General features: G+C 41.4%; 1 protein-coding gene across 1 annotated transcript in view; it reads left to right on the forward strand.

Moving 5' to 3' along the window:
* The window catches only part of CELSR1 (cadherin EGF LAG seven-pass G-type receptor 1), a 162,539-nt gene that overhangs the window by 76,316 nt on the left and 63,286 nt on the right, over positions 1-22,937 (forward strand). Inside the window, exons 3-5 of the mRNA XM_014248811.2 lie at positions 11,444-11,666; positions 16,079-16,194; positions 18,840-18,928. Coding sequence (XP_014104286.2) covers positions 11,444-11,666; positions 16,079-16,194; positions 18,840-18,928 — 428 coding nt within the window. The remainder of the gene's footprint in view (positions 1-11,443; positions 11,667-16,078; positions 16,195-18,839; positions 18,929-22,937) is intronic.

Raw genomic sequence — 22,937 nt, forward strand, 5'->3', positions numbered from 1 at the left:
CAAATGCTCTTTTGTTTAGAGCATCATGGTTCAGTGCCTGCATCCCAGCCCTGCTCCTCCTGGGACGGGTTTTGTTCTGCGACCCGCACTGTATGGTGCCCCCGAAGCACAGCTTCCAGAGCAGTCTCCAGTCTGAATTCTCAGTTTCTAAAAATCAAGATGAAGATACTTTACTCCAGGCTGTCTCACAAATTCTCCATAGGGAAGTGTATGAGACCTTTTATACAGCATTTTAATATAGTATAATTAGAAAATATGTGTTAATTAGATAGGCCATCTTCAAAGGGTCAGCGCAACTGATGTGCATATTGTAAGAAAGATGAAGATATGAAGATTAATGCTTTATATTAATAATTAAACACATTCTAATTGAGACATTAGTATTAACTCTAATAAGATGATAATCATTTAAGGTTACTTTAAAATTGAATGGTATTTAACAAAGGCAGAATTTTAATTCACTGGACTGCTGTAAACAGAGTTAAGTACAAGCTGTGAAAGCTGGCTGGATTAATTTTTTATGAGTCCATTTAAAAATATTTTTTAAGAAAGTAACTTTTGAATTTCCATCTGTTCTGTAGGTTTAAAAATACATGGATTTTGAGATTTTCTATGCAAGATATGTGTGACATTACAATCCCTTCTTCATGACTCATTAAAAAAAGTCAGTTTCCTTGCTTAAGTTGCTTTTTCTTTTCAGTTTGTGTTCCTGCACTCAAAATATTTTTGAGGCTACCAAAACATAAGATTATGGGATTATCTTTTTAACCTTAATCCTTTTAATTTGACAAGCAAGGGGGCATTTTTGATAGGGTTTTTTTCAGAATTTTCTTGTAATGTATAACAGTGAGACTCTGATGAGCATCAGATTGTTTTGCCAGCGCTACCTATCCCATGATGCTAAACCACTGAACTATGATTCACAGTAAAGACAGTTAGACAGTGCTTGTAAGTGTACCTTTCTTTTAAGCTGTTACTTCTCATATAAAATAAAAACACAGAGCTCTGAACTCCTAGCTTCCTAACACATACTTACAGCAGTAGATTGACTTTAAGCACGGTTTTCTGTTGTGTTATTAATATTTTATGGCTTATCTTCAGTTATTCTCACTAATTGGCCATTACGCTTCTTTCCACCAGAGCTTCTGGGACCACCTAGGATGTTAAGGGGCATGATTTGATTTGTGGCATTTGATTATGCCTGGTTCTAAATTGCCATGATATTTACCATAGCATTGGATTACACAGAAAATGGGAGAGTGAGATTTTCCTGTGAAAACTTCTAATTTACGGAAAACACAAAATGCGGGCTCTCACCAGCCTTCCTTCAGTGGAGATGTACAGAGTTATCTGCTTGTGCAATCAGTCCCAGCAGGCTGCTGGAGACAAGGGGAGATGGCTTCTTCTGTGTTTCATCTCCTGTGAGCTGAATCATCATGTCTGTAACAGCTCCATGGAGAAAATTAAGTGGGATCCTAGTGAAATAAGGGCTGAACTCTCCTAAAGAAAAGAGCAATGTTTGCCCTTGAAAGGGAGACACTGGTCTTCTTTTCTGTGTATTCTTTAGCCTTCATTTTTCTTCTTCTTTCTGAGGGCAATTATTTGCAGATTGCTGCCTTTTTGAACTGCTTTGAGATGCTAGCTTGATCAAAAACAAGTGCTAGAGTTTTGCTCTTGCCCAGCAATTTAGGAACTGGGGGTTGCAACTCTTTGGTGATGTCTTTGTAAAGCAGCTTAGGGAAGCCAGGCTGAAAGTGAGCAGGAAGCCTGATGGTGCCTGAAAGCGTGTCTGGTTTTCCAGCTCCTGAGTTCCTGTTGATAAAAGATGTTATTGCACACACACCCCTGCCACTGTCACCACGCCTTGCTTGCTTTCCTCATTCACATAAATAGTTTAATGTATTTTGAAAAGCCCAGCGTGAGGCCAAAACAGCCTGTGGAACAGCAGCCTTGTTGAGTTAATGGTCCTGGTGGTGCCATTTGTTGGCCAGGAAAAATTGCAACTCTGTGGGATGAAATAATCTTTCTTGTCATCTGAGTGGAAGCACAATGAGTCTGTCCCTTTCTTCTATCTCACTGCTGCCCATGGAAGGAGGTGAGAACTAGGCCTGGCAGGTGGTTCCCATGCTGAAGTGCCTGCAGGCATGCAGAGATGCAAATATGGATCAGCCAGCAAAGGTTGTCCCAAAGGGAATCTGTCCTGACAGCCATGGTTGCTGCTCCAGCCTTTGGTTCCCTCCATGTGCCCCTCCTCCAGTAACACTCCTGGAGAGGAATCAAGGGGCACAGAGGGCTGAGAAAACAAAATATAATAGCAGATTAATATATAGTAAAGGGAGAAGGTGACTGTGGCTCTTAAAAATAAATGGAGGGAGGGATATTCCTTTGTAAATGAATGTTTTATGCAAAGGGGTGCTTTGTTCTTACACCTCCAGCTTCTTCATCAGGTGGGATTTTTAGGAAGAGATTTATCCAAGTAATAATGCAAATTGCAGACACAATGGCATAATCTAGTTTGAGGTTTATCTTTGACATCTATAATAATGTTATCCCCCTGATAATACATCCAGAGATAAAGCTTAGGCTTTTATTGAAAGGCACTGCTTCATCACCGTATCTTACACCAAATCACTGCAATTTGCATTATGATGAATTGTCTTACATGTAAACCTGCCACAGAGTTCAACATAGCTGGAAATTTTTGTGCATTTCTTTTTTCTCATGTGTAGATTTGTGCTGTGTTTAGCTCTGTGAGAGAGACAGAACCTGAAAATTCTCTAAAGCTATACCTTACAGGTCAAATGCAGAAGGAGATGACACCTTGCAAGGGCCCTGTACATTACAGTCGATGGCTCAGTAATTTAGAGAGCTTGACGGTTGTCAAGTCAGCCAAGAGTAAAGATTAAGATGTTGAGAAATTACCCACTGGACCATATAGGGCAAAATTTGTCATTAAGTAAAGGCTTGGATGCTTAAGGCCTTTTCCAACCAATATGATCCTGTGATTCTATGGGTTTTTCTTCTCCACCAAATCTAAAGCATTCCAAAAAAAGTGCTTTTCCTCGCATTTCCTCAAAAGCCTGGGTGTGATTATGTCTGGTGCTGTGGGAGCAGGTGGCAGGGGGAAACCAGACATGTTGTGTGCACCCCTGCCCACTGGCCCATTGCAGGACACCAGTGCCCAGGTTTCACACAGAGATGTCTCTTCATGAGTTTTCCATTCAGCATGTGCCCCATCTCTGCAAAACAACCATCTGGGGCTTTTTTTGGAGGTATTGGCACCAATCCATGGGCTGTAAAATCACGAGTTACCTCTTTTCTTTGCCAAACCCTAAGGTGGGCTTCAGAATTGGGTGTTTTCTTAAATTGAATATTTTACTGTGGTATGTGGCTCCTTGCTCCGTGGTGCTGTCAGGGGAAAAAAAAATCACAGTACTTCTGATAAATCTTGGTTGCACTTCTGATGCTCACATCATTTTGGCTGGAAGGTGAAAGGTGAATTTCCTGATGTACACAGAGTGGAAACTTAATGCCTGGGAATTTTTATTCCTCTACAAATACACAAGGAAGAGAACACAAGTTCTCAGTTGTGACTTTTGTGTATTCTCTGTTCTTGCTGGCACTGGTGGAAATTGCATAGGAGAATGAGGTTCAGTGATCATGCAACATTGAGCATATATGATCTTGAGAACATGCTCATAATTCTGGAATCCACAGACTAATTCATTTCTCCAACAGATGTGCCCCAAATATCACTAATCCTCCTCTGTATTGTTTCTTCTCCCTCCCACCTCCCCCAATTATTCCTTCTCATTTAAATGCAAAAAACACAAAACAACCCAAATCATCAATCCATCCATCCTTCTCTGCAGGGTGTCTTTTGTTTTGCTTTGTTTTGTGACCAGGGAAGGGGAGGAGTCCAGGGAAAATGGAACATCTTTGCTCAGACTGATGCTGTTCTAGGATCCTGGGCCTGGTTTGGGGCTGTCAAAGAGCCAGGCACTGTTGCAGTGGCTGCTCTGCATGTGCATTGCATCAGTGGGCACAGCCTGAAGCAGCTTGAGACCTGCTTTTGCTGCTTTTGCTTTTGTAAAATACAGTTTAGCTTGGTTTCCAGTGGGGAAGGACCAGCAAGTAGAATGGGGTCCTGGCCTCTCCCCTGCCTGTTTGACCCATGGGTTATTTTCATGGTGGTCCTCCTTCTCCTCCCAGAAGCTTGCAGGACTTCTGAGCAGCCAGGGTGCAGATATTTGCCTTGAGGACCCTGGTGGGAAGAGGAACTGGGAAGGCTCAAATAGCATCATCCTGTTGAGGTGTGAGTAGAAATGGGAGCTCCCTCAGAACAGACAGTTTGGGCTGGAATTTGACCACCAAAAGCTCTCACATACTTTGAGACCAGCAGATGACACCCATAGCTTCAGAGGCAAATAAAAAGCCTCTCACATTGATTATTTTAAAGTATCTCATGATTAAAAATCTTAGGAACCTTATTTAGCTGAGTCTTATGGGTTTTGAAAATCTCAATTGTGAACTATCAGGGATGCCTAGGGGGAACTTCATAGAAGAAGCACAAGGAAGGGAGAAAGGTGGTGATGAAGGAGAGGTCTAAGATATATAGATATATTTGTATCCAAAAGAGCAGTGGTAAATCTGCACACTTTCTTCCCACCAGCTCAGAGCTTAGTGCTTATGCCCACGGAAAAACTAAAGCAGATCCAGAGATAAAAGGTGATTTCCGGAGTATCTTATTATAGAATCATTTCTACATATCACCTCAGAGAACTACTTGGCAAGCTATACACACAGTGTGACAGGAATGTTTTTGCTGTTACTTTATCTAGTGTTGTACACTAAGAAGGACTTGTACTTATATACTAAAAGAGAGTATATATAGTCTCTTATAAGTACATAATATTAAATCTGGGATAGTTAGCAACTGAAATTCTGCAGGACAGCTGTCACTGCAAGTCAGCAGTTTGAGTGTGCATGTGTGGAGTATATCTGCGTAGGTTTTATGTATTATTTTACTTTAACCTGTTTCTCACAATATGATTTTTTAAGTGAGAAAGCAGCAAAGGATGCAGAAAGCAAAAGAAAGGAGGGAAACTCTAAAATAGACCTTAAGCTGGTATTTCTCCCTGTAAGAGGATTTGGGATAATTTAAATCAACCTAGATCAGGTCCCAGTTCTAAAAACATAAACAAATGAATAAAAGGAAAGACCAAAATGTATTTTCAAATGTAAAGGTTTAGTAGCAGTGTCATTTAGAAACCTCACAAAGTCATGACCATCACTGTCATGGTATGGAGCCTGCATGGTCTCTCTGAAGTGGCAGCATGGGTTTGGCCCTTGATTTTACATCTGGTACTCAAATAACACTACTGAGTCAGTCATGTGAAATGGTACATGAGTTTAGTTGTCCCCTAATCAATCTCTGTCACTAGTACACCAGTGGCTTCTAACTTTTATTTGATCCAGCTTCTCCATCATTCAGAATGAGTTGGCTAATGTTTCTGGGTAGCTGCTCTCTAGCTTCTCTCATAAACCCAGTAGATGTTTGTTTGTTTGTTTGTGTCACATTTCATTGGTAATTGGCACTTGCTGCCAATTTGCTGGGAGGTAAGGAAACCCAGTAGATTCTGAGGGTAAACTCCTGTACCACAGAGCCATTGAAGTAATGAATTTCCCTTCATGGACAAAATCCAATGTTATTTTTTTTTATTTTAATTGCACCTATATTTTAGGCAAATTTTCCTGCAGTACAACCATGTACAATCAGTGGAGAGAGGTGGGTATCTACTGGAGGTATTGGTCCAGTTCACCTAGGGCAAGCAATGAGCCACTAGACTCACACATGAGCCATCTAAAATGGCTTAAAGCTGTATTTCCATAACAGTTAAACCTTTCTAAGACCATTCCTCCATTCTTCTCCCTGGGTGCATTGTCCTGCCTCCTTCCCATGTGCTATTCATCCCATCAGTCCTAGAATCTGAAGATTAATCTGGAGATTGCTAACGCTTCAATAAAGAAATGAATGGTGTTTTGCCATCTTAGCTCTACAAATCAGTCAACTGCAGGATTACATGAATGCCAGCAGAAGGGAGGGGGAGGAAACTGCAGCATGCTCGGGGAAAGGAGGAGACTGTGGTAACTCCCACTCAGTCTGAACTATGGTGAAACCACCCCTAAAGCGCAGGATCCCAACCTCTTTATCTCTTGTCCTAGTAGAGATTTCCAAGCTGATTCTGCAGCTAACTTGTTTTTAACAACCTTCTTATTACTTAGTGCACTGATTGCTTTGGTGCTAATTGCCGTGTAAGTTTAGTAGTGCTTTAATTACTAGAGGAAATGGAGGATTGATTTCCCATAATGTCCAATATAGCTAATACATTTTTAATGTAGTTGGTTCTCTATTAGGACAAACAGTCAATGGGAATTGTTTGAAGAATTTAGTTCTTGTTCCTTGTTGTTTTTCCTTTTGCCTTAATTCTTGTGGATTCTCCTTTCCACTTGAAAACATATAATTTTAGGTGTGGTGCTTCAATCAGCTGCTCAAAATGCTTTTTATTCTGGCAAAGCAACTATAAACATAGAGAAAATTAATATGTGTCTAGAGCAAGTGGCAGGATGAGAAAAGAGAAAATAATCAGTTCAAACAATTAGACAGTGAGTAAAAAATTAATGTGTCCAGGAAAACTGAAGAAAAAGAGCATCAGTGCAAATCTGCTGCTTCATGTAAGTATGTATTTAATGTACTGTTTCAGTTGAATACAATCAGAGAATAGTAAAAGATTTTGAGGACTAGTCCCTAAACCAGTGTATTGGTGAAACACACTGCAGTAAACTGATGTAAAGAGGAATTCTGTATGTATTTGGATGCCATCATCTTGTTTCCAGCAAGCTTTCAAACATTATACATTGTTGTTGTAAGGTCAAATAACTCATCAGGAAAACCAGTCAGATTTCTGCAAAGACTGGCTCATTGATGCACACCAGTGTGTTGCTTGAAACTCACAGTGTTTAGCAACAAAGCATTTGTAATTGTGAGATTATTGTCTCAGTTTTGAGACAGCTTATTTTTATTTATTTTCACTTTTTGCATCACAATTTATTGTTTATTAGTTAAACTTGCATTACTTTCTTTGGAATAGGTCAGAGGAAGACCAAATCTAGCCAACCTTTGTATTTGACTATTCTTGCTATTTTGCACCTGCCATTGTGGTGTCCTCACTTACATAAACTTAATAATAGAAACTTTATGATTTACATCTTTGTGACATTAGTCCTAAAATTGAAGAGGATAGGGATGTATTAAAGATAGGATGTTTGTGAGTAGGATGCAGTGTCAAAAGCAACAGTGACGTTTTGATCTCAAGGGCTTTAAAAACAAGAAGCATTACATAAAGGGCTGCAGAAAAGCCACAGGACTCGTAGCTTTAAGAGTCATCAATATTAATTAGGAGCCTATAAGACGAGCTATTGTCATGTCACAGTAAATCATTTCCTGGCAAGGGCAGAATTTTTTCAAAGCCCAGGAATCTGCTGGCAGATTACAGGCAGCCACAGCCCATGTTATCTGAGAGTGCATGCTTTAGCTTTAGCAGCTGGAAGGGCTGAGCTTCACATCCCCTGCTTGGATTTCACAGGGCTGTGATGTGTAACTAGTTTGTTCAGTGATTCCTAAAATGCTAGCCAGTGTGAAAAATGAAATTATATTAGTCAAGGAAATGCTGTGAGGAGCAAAGGGGAGTTGCACGGGCTGGGTGAGTGACTGAGCCATGCTACCATCTCCAGCATCACAGGCTGACTCCAGGCTGTGCATGACTGCTGTTGGGCTCTGCTTTTATCACCCCAGCCCCTCCAGATCCTCACTGCTCAGCAGCTCTCCCTCTCCTGTACTATTTTTTCCTACCAGACTGTAAGGCCACCCTTTTGATGGCACGTCCCAGCCCTCCAACCTTCAGCTGCAAGCAGGCACACAGGCTCTTTTCATTCCCAAAGGCTGGCACGTGCAGCTCGCTTCCTTTTCTGCTCCTCAAGTAGCTCTTCCCTTAGGGCCTTCTGACTCCAGCTGCAGCCAGCAGCCATCTCTTCCTTCAAGTCCATACAGGCTTTGGTTCAAATTCTGAGGATGGTTTTTAGGCTGTGCCTCGAAACTCCTGCAGGGCAAAGCTGTGGGACAGTGGTGGGTCCAAGGGTAGGTGGCTGCCCTTGGAAGTGACAAACCCAAGGGTGACACAAAGGTGCCTTCTGCTGCCAGTCCTGATCAAAGCAGTGCTTCAAATTCTTGCTCAAATGGCTACTCCAAAAGGCAAAAATGCTCTGTTTCTAAATAATTCCAGGCACTTTTGGAGAAAAGCGTAATCACAGTTTTTAAATGTAAAAAGCAAAAGGTTTTTTGACAACCTTTGTGCCTCAAAGTGACACCTTGGATTTACTGTTGAGATTTCAAAACCACTATTTTAATATATTTTGGTAAATAGACATAAAATATGAAAAGTCAACATCAAAGAATGTGCATCAAATGCAGTTCTCATTTACATTACAGACTTAAGAGAATTCAGAATAATTTTAGTAACTGGGACATCAGTGATACAGCTGAATGAATATAGGACAAAGAATCTTGAAGTATATTTTTTAATTTGCTTCTTCACACATCATAATAAAAGCAGTAATAAACACAGTACAATAGAACTTTTCTGTAAGTTTTTCTCTTAAATAGTTTTATGCCTCTTAGGTGTCTAAACAAACGGTCTATACAGAATTAATACAGAAGCATCAATGACTTCCAGCTTAGGCTTTTATATTTCACCTCTGTATTGCCATGGCATTTCCACAGCATGCTGCAATGCCAGGAATCTCTCCTTTTAGCTCACCCTTTTTCTCTCTGTGTATTCAAGCCTTTGTGCTATTTGCTTTTACAAAATACATCATTCTGTTCTCAGAAAGCCTTGAAGATTACATTCTTCTCTGAGTCAGAGTTATTTCACAAAATATCCTACCTCTTTGTTTAAAGCAGCAAACCTCTGTTTTCTGTCTTTCTATAGGAATTTTGTTTTTCCATTTTTTGAATGTTTTGGTACACAAGATACATGTTTAAGGGCTGTGCTTATGCAGTGGATCATCAAGTGCTTGCTGTAGTCTTAAAACATCTTAAAACATCTGATGCATGTGTGCACCATATCCAGTTGTCATGGGGTAGCTTTACGTTTAAATCGAGGGATATCGAGGGATGTCTTGGATGATGTATACAATGTTTTCCAAAAGAAATACATGATACAGCATTTAAAAATATTAAGGAAAGTGTATTCACATAATCTTGCCTGATATGTAGAGCTGATGAATGGAAACAGGAAGATATTTATCAAGTGATTTTCACAGCATTTCATTTAATATGTTAAAGAGAATATAGGAACATCAGTGCTGAAGGGGAAAAGCTCTAAACACAGGCTTGGGCTCAAGGTTATGTAGATTATCAGTTCAGAGTAATGCACAGAGCAGGTCCATCCTCCAGAGCTGGCCCCACCTCGATGGGGTGTGCATCCAGGCCTGGCTCTTGATCATAGTCTTGTGTTTGCTCCTGCATTTTTTGAGCCATACCTGTCTGAAGAGGCAAGTGATGTTGATGCAAGAAGAAAAAGGCAGCAAAGCTGGAGAGCCAAAACCGCAAAGCTGCCCACCTCACCTTATCTCAGAGGTCACTACCCTTGGGGCATTGGCTAAACCAGCTGCAAACCCTGGCAGTTTAGAGCCTGGCACACAAAGGAGGTGCAGATCCAGGTCTGGGTGCAGCAGTACTGCTGCAGTGTACTTCAGCCTGCTTCCAGTGTGGGCAGCCTTGGTGTGGAAACCTGTGGGAGCAGGGCTGTGAGGCAGCAAATGGATGGAACAAAACTTTCCATTTAAATTTGCCTTTGTTAATGAGTCACTGCCCACAGCTCCTGTTGCTTTTACTTTCCTGCAGGAATGTGTTTTCACAGTTTTAACTGTGCTTGAATCAATCACAGGACCACAGAATGGTCAGGGTTGGAAGGGGTCTCTGCTCCTCCGAACCCCTGCTAAAGCAGGTCCACCTACAGCAAGTTGCACAGGATCACGTTTGGCTGGGTTTTGAATATCTTCAGAGAAAGAGACTCCACAGCCTCTCTGGGCAGCCCTGACAGTGCTCTGTCATCCTCAAAGGACAGAAGTTTTTCCTCATTCTCAGATGGAACTCCCAGCTGTTCAGTCTGAGCCTGTTGCCCCTTATCCTGTTGCTGAGCACCACTGCAAAGAGCGTGTCCCAGTGTAATTGTATCATCTGCTGGTATCATGCAAACATTGAAGTGTTAGAAATGCTTTCTTCAGCTGGCTGTGTTGAGTAGTATTGCTCTACATTTATATGTCAGACACCATTACTGGTGGTGTATGCCACCTCGAGTTTCTCTGAACAGTTTTACATGTGGGATGTGAACATGCTTTATACCATAGGAAGACACATGTCAAAACACTAATGTTAATTAATTGGCTCACACAGAGGGTTTGGCTTTCTCTACAATGATTAATTCACCAGCTGCTTTTGTTCCAGCCACAGCAGATTTTTTAAAATTAATATCCTCTGTACATTACTTTTTTTAAATTGGGATTCATTCTCAGATTTTGGGCAAGCACAGGACAAAAACCCACAGCATACATACAAAGCAAGACACTCCATTTTTAGTATTGTATTTAACATCTCTTACTACATGCTTTGGGGATGAATAAAGACAAAGTATTTAGGGGTGAAACAACTTCAGTAAGTGATGCGCAGAATCCACAATTTCTGTGGAGAGTTAACATGCCCTGCTCCGGAAGGTTCAGAAAATGGTCATCACCTTTAGAATGCATGTGTAGGAAAAGGTGGAAGCAATCCCTATGTCATCTGTATCCTGCTTGTTCTTGTTATAGACATTTTGAGAGCTTTGTCATGAGCTCAGCCATGTTCTGCTGCCACCATGGGCAGCAAAGCCAAGTTCCATTCAGGACAAAGTGCAATCATTTATCTGTTTTACACAATTTCCAACTATAGTGAAACACCAAAACAATTTGCATGTATTTTGGTTGACAGGGAATGTGCAGGGTTTCTACCTTCTCCCATCTAGAACTGTCTGTCACCAGTTGTATATTTGTTACCCAGTCTGGAAGCAGCCAAGGAATCTGAAAAACGTAGGCCAGTGTTGTTGGATATTTGCAAGAAGATTGCTCAGCAAATCATATTCTGCACTTCCCTGAAAATCCAGACTTGTAGAAGATGCAGCATCCTTACCCCCAGCAATCACGGGCTTGTACCTCAGTTGCTTAGGGGGTCAGGTGTAGAGGTTTGGAAGCAGTTTAACTGTAGCAGAACCACTTGGGTAGCTGAGTGTCACAGCTTGGTGCTGGGGTGAGGTGTCACCTTCCCTGATGTCTGCTTCTCCCCTTGCAGGAGAGTACTGTGAGGTGAACGCGCGCTCCGGCCGCTGTGCTCCGGGGGTGTGTAAGAACGGAGGAACCTGCGTGAACCTGCTCATCGGGGGCTTCAAGTGCGAGTGTCCCCCCGGAGAGTACGAGCGGCCGTACTGCGAGATGACCACCAGGAGCTTCCCCCCTCAGTCCTTCATCACCTTCAAGGGGCTGCGGCAGCGCTTCCACTTCACTGTGTCCCTCATGTAAGTCCCCAGGGGAAGGGTTCTCTGGCTGGTGGTTTCTTGCTTGAGCTTGGGACTGTTTGTCACTGATACCCACCAAAGACCTGCCCCTGAAAGTCACTGCAGGGCTTTCTGACAGTGACTCCTGCAGGCTGGGCATAGGATGTTATCTGAAAGGATTTGATTTTCTGCCTTGCTGTGGATGTTTCTGAGTTGCTGACTCATGACCTTCCCTGTTGTAACACAGGGTGACGGTGCAGGGAGAAATGACACCAGGACCACTCTGGCAACCCATCAGCAGCCTTCAGCCACAGAAGTGCCAGGGTGGATGTTGGGTTTGACACTTTACTAGCTGGGCCTTTGGCTTCCTGGCCTTCAGTCCAGCTTCAGAACCAATACATTTGTGTTCCTTGTTTGGGAGAACCCATCCCATCTCTTGCTTCCCCACCTGTGAGGGGACCTGGGCATGTCAGGCCATGGCTGAGCACAGTCTGGTCCTTCTCAGGTTTTTGCTTTCCAGTGGTCCCCAGCCTTGGGCTCGGGACAACTCCAACTGATCCAGGTCCTCAATCAGCTCCTTCTGGCCTTCATACCCAGGTCCTGCTTCTGGTCCCATCCCACCTCTCAGGCACAAGTAGTCTTATCCCCATCCCATCTGTGCCAACATCCCCATGTTCTCCTTCTTTCCCCTGGGGGTGCTCAGGAAGGCAAGGTGGAGCAATGATAGCAGCCACAGTCATGAGCTCTCCCTCACCTGGGAAACACTCCTCTTCTGGAAAAGACTTCTTGGTTCAGGCATAGGGGTTGCTTGGTGTGGAGACAGAGCTCCAGGGACACAGATGCCTCTTCTCTGAGGAGGGTGTGGATTTGCAGCTTTCCCATGGTTTAGCTGGTCAGGATTGACTTTTGGTTTTCCCTCACAGCTGACTGTGAGTAAACAACACAAAATGTGTTAGTCCTGACCCCAAAGAGCAGAGCTGGGGATTTTTTGATAGGTACAGCAGCAGCTGCAACAGTGAACTTGTTTGTGTGTCTGTCCAGATAAAGTGCTCAGGGAGATGAGACAGGCTTCAGGCTTATGTCCCCTCCAGTACCCAGCCATTATCTTGTGTTTCACATCTGTCAGGAGCCAGGTCACTGTTTTACAACATGTTTTTCAGTACTGTCCTTTAGCACAGTTTACTTTCCTGAACTAAAATCCCGGAGAGGCTCCCCATGTAACATGATTCTGTTAATATAAGTAATGCCTCATCCTTGTAAATGCTCAAGGCCAGGCTGGATGGGACTTTGAGCAACCTGGTGTAGTGGAAGGTGTCCCTGCCCATGGTAGGGCATTGGAACTGGATGGTCTTTATGGTCCCTTCCAACCCAAACCATTCTATCAGTTTATGATTTCTACCATTTTATCTTTCATCTGCCTTAATCCTGAAGTCAAAGTTTTATGGAATCTTGAAATTTTGGTTAAATCAGAAAGCAGAGACATGATTTGCACACAAGCCAAGGCAAGGGAGTGTTGTGCTTGTGAAGATTGTTTTAGGGCATCAGGTCTAAGTACACAGAAAAACTGAGGAGCAAAAGGCTCTTGGATTTGTCAGACCCACAGTGAGAGCAAACAAAGGCGCGGTCTGGGCTGGCTGCCAGCATGAATTCTCTGCACTACCCTTGACTTGTCCCCTCAGCCATGAGGTGTCATTTTTCAGGCTTTTGGAAAGAAAGCTTTGACTTTTAGGGTGCTTCAAGTTAAAATTACTCAAATGCCCTGTGTAGGGGTTATTGAGAAATGGCAAAGTACTGTAAAAAGGTAGTCCTGACACCAGGGTTTCTTCACTATCTTTAGAACAATGGCTTATTTAGTCATGAGCTAAACACTACTTAGTCCACTCAGTGTGATATAAGAATTCTCAGCCGTTATGACATTCATCCCACACTGTCTGGAATGGCAACACATTTAGCTTTTCATACCTGAAGTTCATTTTTATTTACACTATTTCTTTGGCTTTTATTATCCTTCAGTGGAGGAGGAAAACATGTGAGGATCAGTCAGCAAGAATTAGCAGTTTGGCTGCTAATGATGGTGATTTGCCACTGTATTTTGTGATTTGGGAGCATTCCAGGGTGCCCAGCTTCCCTTGCCCTCAAGTGACTCATGACCCACTCCTAGCAAAGAGCAGAATATTTGCATTGTCCAGTCTCATAACTAAAATGGTTTTTTTAAGCATTTAGGTTACTGACCATGCATGTCTTTCTGCTCCCAATGTTATGTATCTTCTTGCTTAATTCAACACTTACTACTCATTTCCTTCGAGAGACACTGTTAGTGGAGAGATTTTCTCATTATTTATGCAAAATTTGGTAAGAAAGAGAGGCTTTTGTTTCCTGTGTCATGAAATGAAACATATCCCTTCTATTAAAAAACAGTATTTTTCCCCCCAGCTGGTGGGTGATAACCAGACAAGTTCAAAAGCAGTAGTGCTTTTAACGAGTATAATACAAAAGTTGCTTTTCACTAGTGGCGAAGAATGGAACTGAGCACAGATGAAGAAATCTACAAAATGGCTAAATAATGTAATAGTTCAATAAATAATGGTTTGATACTTAAAATTATGGTAGGAAATTGTAAGAATATGAGAAAATGAATTCAAACAAAACCAAGCTTCCTTTTATTGCTGCCAGACTAAATCTTCCTGCCCACTGAAGAAGCACCACTAGTATTATTCCCTTTTCCTTTGCTCATATATATTCTGGATAGATGTGATCAAAATATTTGGATGAAGCAGTTATCCATCAAAAAATAGTCTTAGGAAATGTATTACAGAAACTGTATTCCTTTGGATGAAATGTTTGATGGTGAAAAGTGAAAACTAAATCCATGTTTTGATAATATTGATACTTTTCAATGGTATTATTGTAATTAATTTAGTTTGTCTTTTATTTTTATAATATTATATTATGATAAACAAAACTAGAAAGAAATGTGTATATCAAAACTAATTTAAATCAAAATTGTAATCAAAACATTAATATTATGATGGACTATAATGCATATTCTTTGAAATTTGAATTTTAAAGGAAATATAAAATTTGTGACTTCTGTTTTTTGAACAATTCGTTATCCTTCCAAAACATTAAAAATATATAAATAGAATTTCCTATTTCTAGGTAGCTTAAATTGTGAAAGTTCTCTACTCAGTGTGATCCACAACATACATATGTCTGACAAACAGCTTCTAGTAAAAGATATTCTTTGTCTTTGGAGGTTTTTCTTTCAAATACCTACCCTAGTATTCTAAAATACTGCTTCAGTCCCATTCTTCGAAATGCAGGTTCTGTTGCATCACATGAGATTCTTGCTATTAGACATGATATGACAGGCACAAGAGTCACTTCTTGCATCCGTGGAAGACAGTTTTCATTAGCTGTGTTCAGTAGTTCATTCATTTGTAGGAAAAGTGGGTTAATTTAAATCAGGCATATTTCCTGCAGTTCAAGATACAAAATCAGATTAAATTGCTGTTGGGAAATGCATGAAATTCCCATGGTTTCTCTCTTTTTTATCTCTTTATCTAATATTAATCTCTGTAAAAATGCTTATGTGAAGTGTAATAATTTTTTTTTTTTTGCATTTCTGAGTAGATGAAAGCTGTGTGCAACTCTCCAGAGATAAGAGAATTAAATTAAAAAATATAAAATACAACAAGCAGAAATTTGAAAAAAATGTTCTGTGCTGACAAAAAAACCCCAAAAACCAAGGCGTTTTTAAAAGTGGGGTTGCCCCTTTTTCTGCAAGAAAGATACATCCCATATTAGTAGCACAAGAAAAATAAAATCCAAATGCACCCATTGGTGCTGATCTGGTGAAATTTTTAAGTGTTTATTTTCCTTCCTCCAACTGACTGACCTGTTGATTGACTGATTTTCTACATGGCATTATTAAAGTAATTATATTATAAAGCATTATAAAGTAACTCTTATCATTCTTTCCCCTTACCTCCCCGTCAGGCTTTTTTAATCAGTTGGTGACTGTCCTAGGACCCTGTAGCATTTAGACAGCACAGGGCAGCCAGGATCCCACTTTGATGTGAAAATGCTTTCTAGCTCTCAGCCTGTTTGCAGAGTGTAGTAAGTGTTACTGTTTGATCAGTGTCAGATACTGCTGTTGCATCTTGTGTCTGCCTAATTTTAGCCCTCGTGAGCATCAGCAGATCTCTGCAGAGTAGATTTCTGTAATTTCCATCTGCTTGCCTTGTTGACTGTGAAAGAGTAGATTTGTCCTGTGGCTGACTCCTCAGTTTTACAGTTTTCTATCTGAAGATTGATTCAAAGGCTTGTTTATCTGCTAAACACAATGCCATCTTTCTTCTGGGTGACTTGACCATCAGTCTTTAATCCATAAGCTGTTAAGCAAGAGCTAAATCCATGTCTCTGTGTTCTAGGTTTGCAACCAGGGAGAGGAACGCTCTCCTACTCTACAATGGACGTTTCAACGAGAAGCACGACTTCATTGCCTTGGAGATCATTGAGGAGCAGATCCAGCTCACCTTCTCTGCAGGTGAGGTTTCACTTAAGTTCAGCATTTCTGCTTGAGGTCAGGAGAACCTCTCAAGCCGTTTGGAAATGCACTTCAGTGATTTTATATGGCTATTTGCTGCCTCATTAATTTACTGGCTGGCATTGCGCAGTAAACAACTGATGCCAGGTGTACTCCAGATTGTAGCGGTTTGTGGTGATTACACTCACTGTCGTGGGCAGGAGCTTGTCAACATATCAGTTATAAAAGCCAAAGTTTATGACTACTATAAAAGATTGGCACTAGCCTGAATGTTGGCCTCCAAGCCAATGTTTGCTTAAATGAGACTTCATTTTATCATGCTGTGATAAGTTTTGTGTGTTTATGCATGTTTACACTACACCATCAGAGGAACATAGGTGCATAAATGTTATCTAAAAAATCTATGCAAGCCAAAGGAAAAGCTAGCAGAAGTGAAAACTGCCTGCCATTTATTAGGGATTGGGAAGGAGCAGTGCTGTCTCTAGAATGCATTTCTGCACTGGAGAAGCACCTCCTCTTAGAAGAAGCCATAAACAACAATGAATTTAGGAGAACTTCACACTTATTGCTACAGTGGGCCAGGAAACAAGTGGCAGCTTTGGCATTTGCTTGCTTTCTGCACTAGGACTAAGCCAGTGTCTTTTGGTGCTTGTAGGAAGAGAGAGGAGGGCTGAGAAGCAAAGATCAGGCAAGATATCTGCCCTGAAGCAGATATGTGCTTTCAGTGGCAAGGCTTTGGTGACTTTATGAAATCTCAGTAGTGTAGACAAACTATGGTTGTCACAGGTTTAAGGTGTTTTTCTGTTGAAACTAAAACGAATATCTGGAAAGGGGTGTTGTCCTGTAAGGCAAGTGGAGTTACATGTAGGTCAAGTGAGATGTTTGTGCCTCTGTATTGGGCATATAATTCAGGAAATAATCCTGCTATTTCCCATTATCGATATTAAGGATAGACACATGGGCTCAAGTCAACTCCTGTTTTATTTTTGGGGAAAGTGAGAGATTGCAAGCAGCAAAGCCATAGAAGCAGAAACACAGCCCACAATGGTGTTGCATACTCATCACCAGTGGTGGCTGCTGCCCTCAGTAAAATCCCCAGTGTGACCCCACTGATTTACCAGTGATGCTTAAGTGCATATGTGGGCCCTTTGGGTTGAAGATACCTGGTTACATTTCCCCTTTATTACCTCAAAGTTGTCCAAATTAGATTTTAAGGCAGGTTTCTGAATGGATTAGTGTAAGGAAATAACATACTGCAGAGAGATGTGCTTTCTGCTGTAACTTTGCTTCACCTGTCTAAACTTGAATCAAATTGCTTGGAAGGTACCCTGAGGATGAATGGGAAAAAAATAAATTCTGCTTGCACTTATATGCATTTGAATGTGAAGGAACTCCTTTAAGATACATGAAACTAAATTTAGATTTGCACTGCTGCACCTGAGAGCAGGTCTGGTCCTGCATATTACAAATGGTATTTTCTTTGGATGGAGATGGTTTATGTTTTATAGTTTTAAGTGGCTTTTAACGAACAGTACAAGTTGCGGACACCTGATCTCAGTGTGTTACATGTTGCAACAACTTTTTCACAGAAAGCAGAGCGAAAGGATTGCAGAACATCTTGATCTTCCTTTTGCAGACACTTCATAGCTGAATAAAAAGCCCAATTATTTGTATAGATTTTATCACTATATGACAAAAACCAGCGCAGCAGGATGTCATACAGGCTAAGCTTAAATATGTATTGTTTAAATAACAGAAATACATGGTATGGGAGTTAAAGGAGAGTAGGGGGCACAAGAATAATACTTGACTTATTTTTTGCAAATAGAGAGTTGAAAGTGCATTTTAAGTTCCACAATACTATGAGCTTTGTTAGTTTACAGGAGGAGCTACCTTTCTTGTGGTTTATTATGTAGGATTTTCCAAATGTTAAAAAAATTAAAAAAAAAAAAAAAAAAAGCGACTAATCTCTTCTCTGTGCCAGGCCCATTATCTACTTTCAACATGAATGTTTATTTTGCTGCTACCTCAAAACAGATATGCCTGGTTACTGAGCTGGGTCTGCTGACTCAGTCCTTGCTTAAAAGCTTCAGCTTTCCAATTACAGTGGTAAAGTCTTGCTTTCAAATTTGAACACTGAAAGGCTGCCAATAATTTCATTAATCACTGGTAAAAGTTTGCTCAGCCCAAGGATACCGTGAGTATTATGCTAGAGTACTTTTGGATATCACTTTCTTAGATCTAACAGGGAGTTGCTTCCCTTCCCTGACAAAATATCCCATCACAATACTCATCATACCAAAAAAAACCTCAAAGGGTGCTTTTGGCAAAAATGCAGAAAATTTCACGTGCAGTTCTCCCTCAGTTCATCACTTCAGCAATAGCTGTATCTATTGCTGAATGTATCTGTTACCATGCTTTGCAGAAGCATGATTAAATAACAACATAACTCACCCAAATGTCCCAGAAGCTGGTTTTTGTGCACCAGAGTAGCTCTGTGAAACTGGAGATATTTATTGTCTTGCAGGATAAACCCAAATTCCTCCCTGATGGAGCAAGCTGGCTTCATCCTGTGCCCAGTGAGAGTCTCCCTGTGTTTCTTGCAGTGATGGTGACTTATTTTTCCCTTCTGCCTGTTTTTACAGGGGAGACAACCACTACAGTGTCACCGTTCATTGCGGGAGGGGTCAGTGATGGGCAGTGGCACTCGGTTCAGGTGCAGTACTACAATAAGGTAAGACTAATTGTGGTGGTGATAGCCTGGCTATTTATACAGCAGTAGAGGCGTGGGTCATCCAGCTCTGACCTGACATATGCAGGTGACCTGAATTTTATTTGTTTAGCCAGGCACATTGGCACAGCTCTGCACAAATGGTACTGGTCTTGCTTACCTTGCCTGGGACAAAAATCCTCTCATAGGACTTTAGAGTTTTGACTCAGGAAGTCAAAACTAGATGTACATTTTTTTCAGAGATACTCCTAGGGAAACCTTCAGGTACTTAGAGCTGTTTTCATTTTCAGTTTTTTTAAGCTGTTAAAAGTGTTAGTGTATCTAAACCAACTGATTCACTTGTATCTTGTTAAAAAATTGTGGTGTGCAGGAGCCTTCAGTGTAGTAGCTACCAAGCATTAGTGCAGAATTTTCTGAAACAAAGAAAATTCTTCCCTATAGCTGTCTTTTCTTGTCAAATGACAAGTTTAGCTAGCACTAGCTTCTCTGGTTTGGAAAATATGATTATTAAATGGTTCACATCTTTCAGTAATAAACCACTGTCTTACTAAGTAATTTTTTGTCTGCTATACATGAGAGAAATGCAAAAGTTGTCACTGCATGCAGTCCATGGCACTCAGAGGTGGACTCTGGGGTCCCTGTCCCTTATCTGCCTCCTTGGTCACTGCCACTTGGTCACAGGGTCAGTCTGTCTGAACTAAAAGGATTGCAGACTCTCTGTGCAGAGCAGCCATTTCATGATGAACCAGAAAGCAGGCTTTTAGAGTGTACAGTGTCACTATCTACAGGTAGATGTCAGAGATCTTCTATAAACCATAACAAAAATTAAAGAGTTCATTTAGTGACTAAGAAGCATTCCTTTTAAGTCTGACATGATAGCATTTTGGGGGATCACATAAGGAAATAGAGAAGCATTGTTGGCTGTTAAAAAGGAAACAGGATACTGGTGTAGGAAGCTGAATAGAAGGTGAAGGATTAATATGATCAGCAAGTTCTTTATTTCCCAGTGCTGCATCCTTTCATCACAGTTTGTGTGGCAGTTTGAATGGGAGGATTAAAATTTTATTTTGACTCCTAGATAGGATCTCCTAGCCTAAGGATATTTCATTGAGATAATGAAAAGCTTTCTATTAGTATTTTATGGTTTGTTTTTTTTAAGTAAAACTTAAGTTTTGTGCTTAATATACATAATATACTTTCTGCTATCTGGAGCCCAGAGAAATAGAAGCGAATCTTGGTGTGTTGCCATGCACACATCTGTGGACACTATGAAGCTCTTCCTCTGTTTCCATGTGTGCATATTTCTTAGAGGATTACTCTGGCAGAGTGAACAGTACTTGCTGAGGCAGTGGAGGCACACTCCAGCTTTCAGGCTCGTGGGCACAGCTGCAGGGAGAGCCTCTGGACCAGCTCATTGAAGTGCCAGTGAGCAGATAAGGGGCCCAAGCAGCAGAGGAATGCTCTTTAAAAGGCAAAGAGATCTGACACAGATTTAAAAATAAACTCTTGCCTCATTTTCAGAGCTTGCTGTGGTTCAAGCAGACTGGTAGGTGAGCCATGTTAGCAGCTGGTGTTTTCTTGTTGTTAACACATGTCCTGTCATCATTTTCTTCTTCTGCCCCAGTTTTTTGAAGTGAAATGAGCCAGTCTCCACTGAACAGGAAAAAATTCAGGGCAGAGAGGGAGAGCAGAAGGAAACACCAGGAAACATTGCTGACTTCACTGCCTTTGCCACTTGTGTGACATGAAAGTGATGAAAAGCAGGGTCACTGTGTGGAGAGCAGCACTGTGCCCTTTGCTGTCCATGTGAGAGACTGAGGTCATCACCTTCCCCCAGCAGCATTTATTGCAGGATGGTTAAATTTGGGCTGGAGGGGGGAGCTCACAACATTGAGTAAATGGCACAAGTAGGATACGCTCACCAGTATGTATTCAGCGTGCTCTCGGGACTTCCTGCACATCTGAGAATCGCACGTGTTGCACCAGCTCTCCAGAATGAAGGAGGGAGTGGGTGCTGCAGGGCAGCGGCAGCTGGAGGCAGCTCTGCAGCCCTGCCTGCCAGGCTGCCCCCACACCCTGCCCCAGAGTTAAGCCTTCACCTCGGCTTCTATTTGTTTGTACAGCAGTTTCTTGGCTACTTCATGTTTTAACAAAACTGGAAGTAAAGTTCCTGAGGTTGAAATGAGGAGGTTGAAAAGACAGGGATAGTTTAGGGATTTCAGTCGTGCTAAGATAAATGGGATGCTGTGTCTAAACTTGGCACAGTTGAGATGTTTGAATAACAGAGTACCAAAACTCAGGAGTTACCTTAAGTTACGCACACATATTAGTTTGCAGGTACTGCATCCTTCCACTCTTTCCAAAATCCTACTGCAGTGTCAGTTTGTCATCCCACAACTACATAACCTCTTCATTCTGCTCAGACACTGCACAACCTTTCTGAGCACACAGAGCTCCCCTGAGCTGTCTCCCTCCTCCCTGTCTCCAGCTCATGTTTGATCCTCACCTTCAGGCCCTTCTGGAGTCTCCTCCCTCCTGTCTGCTTCTGTCTTTTCATGGCAGCAGGGCCATAGGAGCTACCTCCACCATCATCCCTTTGGTGCTCCTTGACCCTTTTTTTATTCTGCTGGGGAGCTTCTGGTCTTTGCTCTTTTTTAGACTTTTTTAGACTTCTCTTGCCAGTGTTGCCCATGGGAAATGCATAACCATCATCACAGATATCCATAGAGATCCAATTTATTGATTTGTCTTTCTTGCATTAAAAAACCTTCAGCAGCAGCAGCTATTTTCTTAATAGACACATCCTGGCAATGTGCAGAGTCACCCTGCACAAACTCAGGTTTTTTTCTGATAACCGTAATGAAACAAGAAACAAGTGTAGAAGTGACTCCTGTAAAGTATTTTCTGTACGTAGCTCAGAAGTGATGCGCTCAGTAATATTTATCTTTAGTGTTGTTGAAAAATGATGGTTTAGAATTAACTGCATATCATGAAGGTTCCCTGCCACTTGGGGCCAAACACTGGAGCCTTGTCAGTAAAAGTAAAAAGTAAAAGTCAGTAAAAGTGGCTTATCCACTGTTTGCAGAAAGGCATCAAACCAGTTCTCTGCCAGCTCAAGTATTTGATGCTTTCTTACAATCCTGCTATGTGCCAGCACTGTAAAACATTGCAGTAAGGAAACAGATTGTATCAGAGGAAGGGAAGAAATGTCATTTAATTTACTGTGTAGTGATGAAAATGCCCTACATTGGAGAAAACCAGCTAACACACTTGGTTTCAGTAGAAGTGCCTGAGGGAAGCACATGGAACTTGTACTAAGTGTTGCTCTGTATTGAATTTCTGGAAGGGAAGACACCAAGGGGGAGGAAATAGAAGCTATAAGACAGCAGAAGTGTTTTATAACCATTATCTAGTTTCAGTTATATATTAGACGTTTTTCAGCTTCCCAGTAGTAAAGTATCAGTTTCCTGTTACTTACCATTATAGATATTTGCTAGCAGTGGGAGAAGACAAGGAGGAAGGACACTCACTGACTCTGATAGCTCAAATTCATTATTTAGTGGGGTCCTGATCTTGCAGCCATTAAAATCAATGGGAGGTATTTAATTAAAGGTAACCTGTGGGTGACCTGCTTTCTCAAGATACATATATTGATAAGAAATTTAGAAGAAATAGAATTTAAAAAATTATTTTGGAAGAAAAGGTGGAAGGAGGGGGAAGATTTCAGCCTGATAAATAAAATTGATTAAAAAATAGTAAAAATAGCCTGCTGCTTGTCCACAGGATAGCTGGTGTAAGAGGCAGCAGAATGTCAGCTGCCCTATTTGCCTCAGTACTATACTTCCTTTCCAGGTGATGAGAATATAGTCAGCCTCTGATGGAGTTTGGTCCTCATCCTTTGGCTCTCCTGAGCCTGCCAGCATGAGTGACAGTGGCCAGGTTTAGCCATGCTGATACTTGTTTGGAATAGGAGCAGACCCATGTTTGATGGTAATGATGCTCAATAGCAATG

This window comes from Pseudopodoces humilis, chromosome 5 (assembly GCF_049639895.1).
Source record: "Pseudopodoces humilis isolate 2021_Gansu_Grassland_sample_001 chromosome 5, ASM4963989v1, whole genome shotgun sequence".
Lineage (NCBI taxonomy): Eukaryota > Metazoa > Chordata > Aves > Passeriformes > Paridae > Pseudopodoces > Pseudopodoces humilis.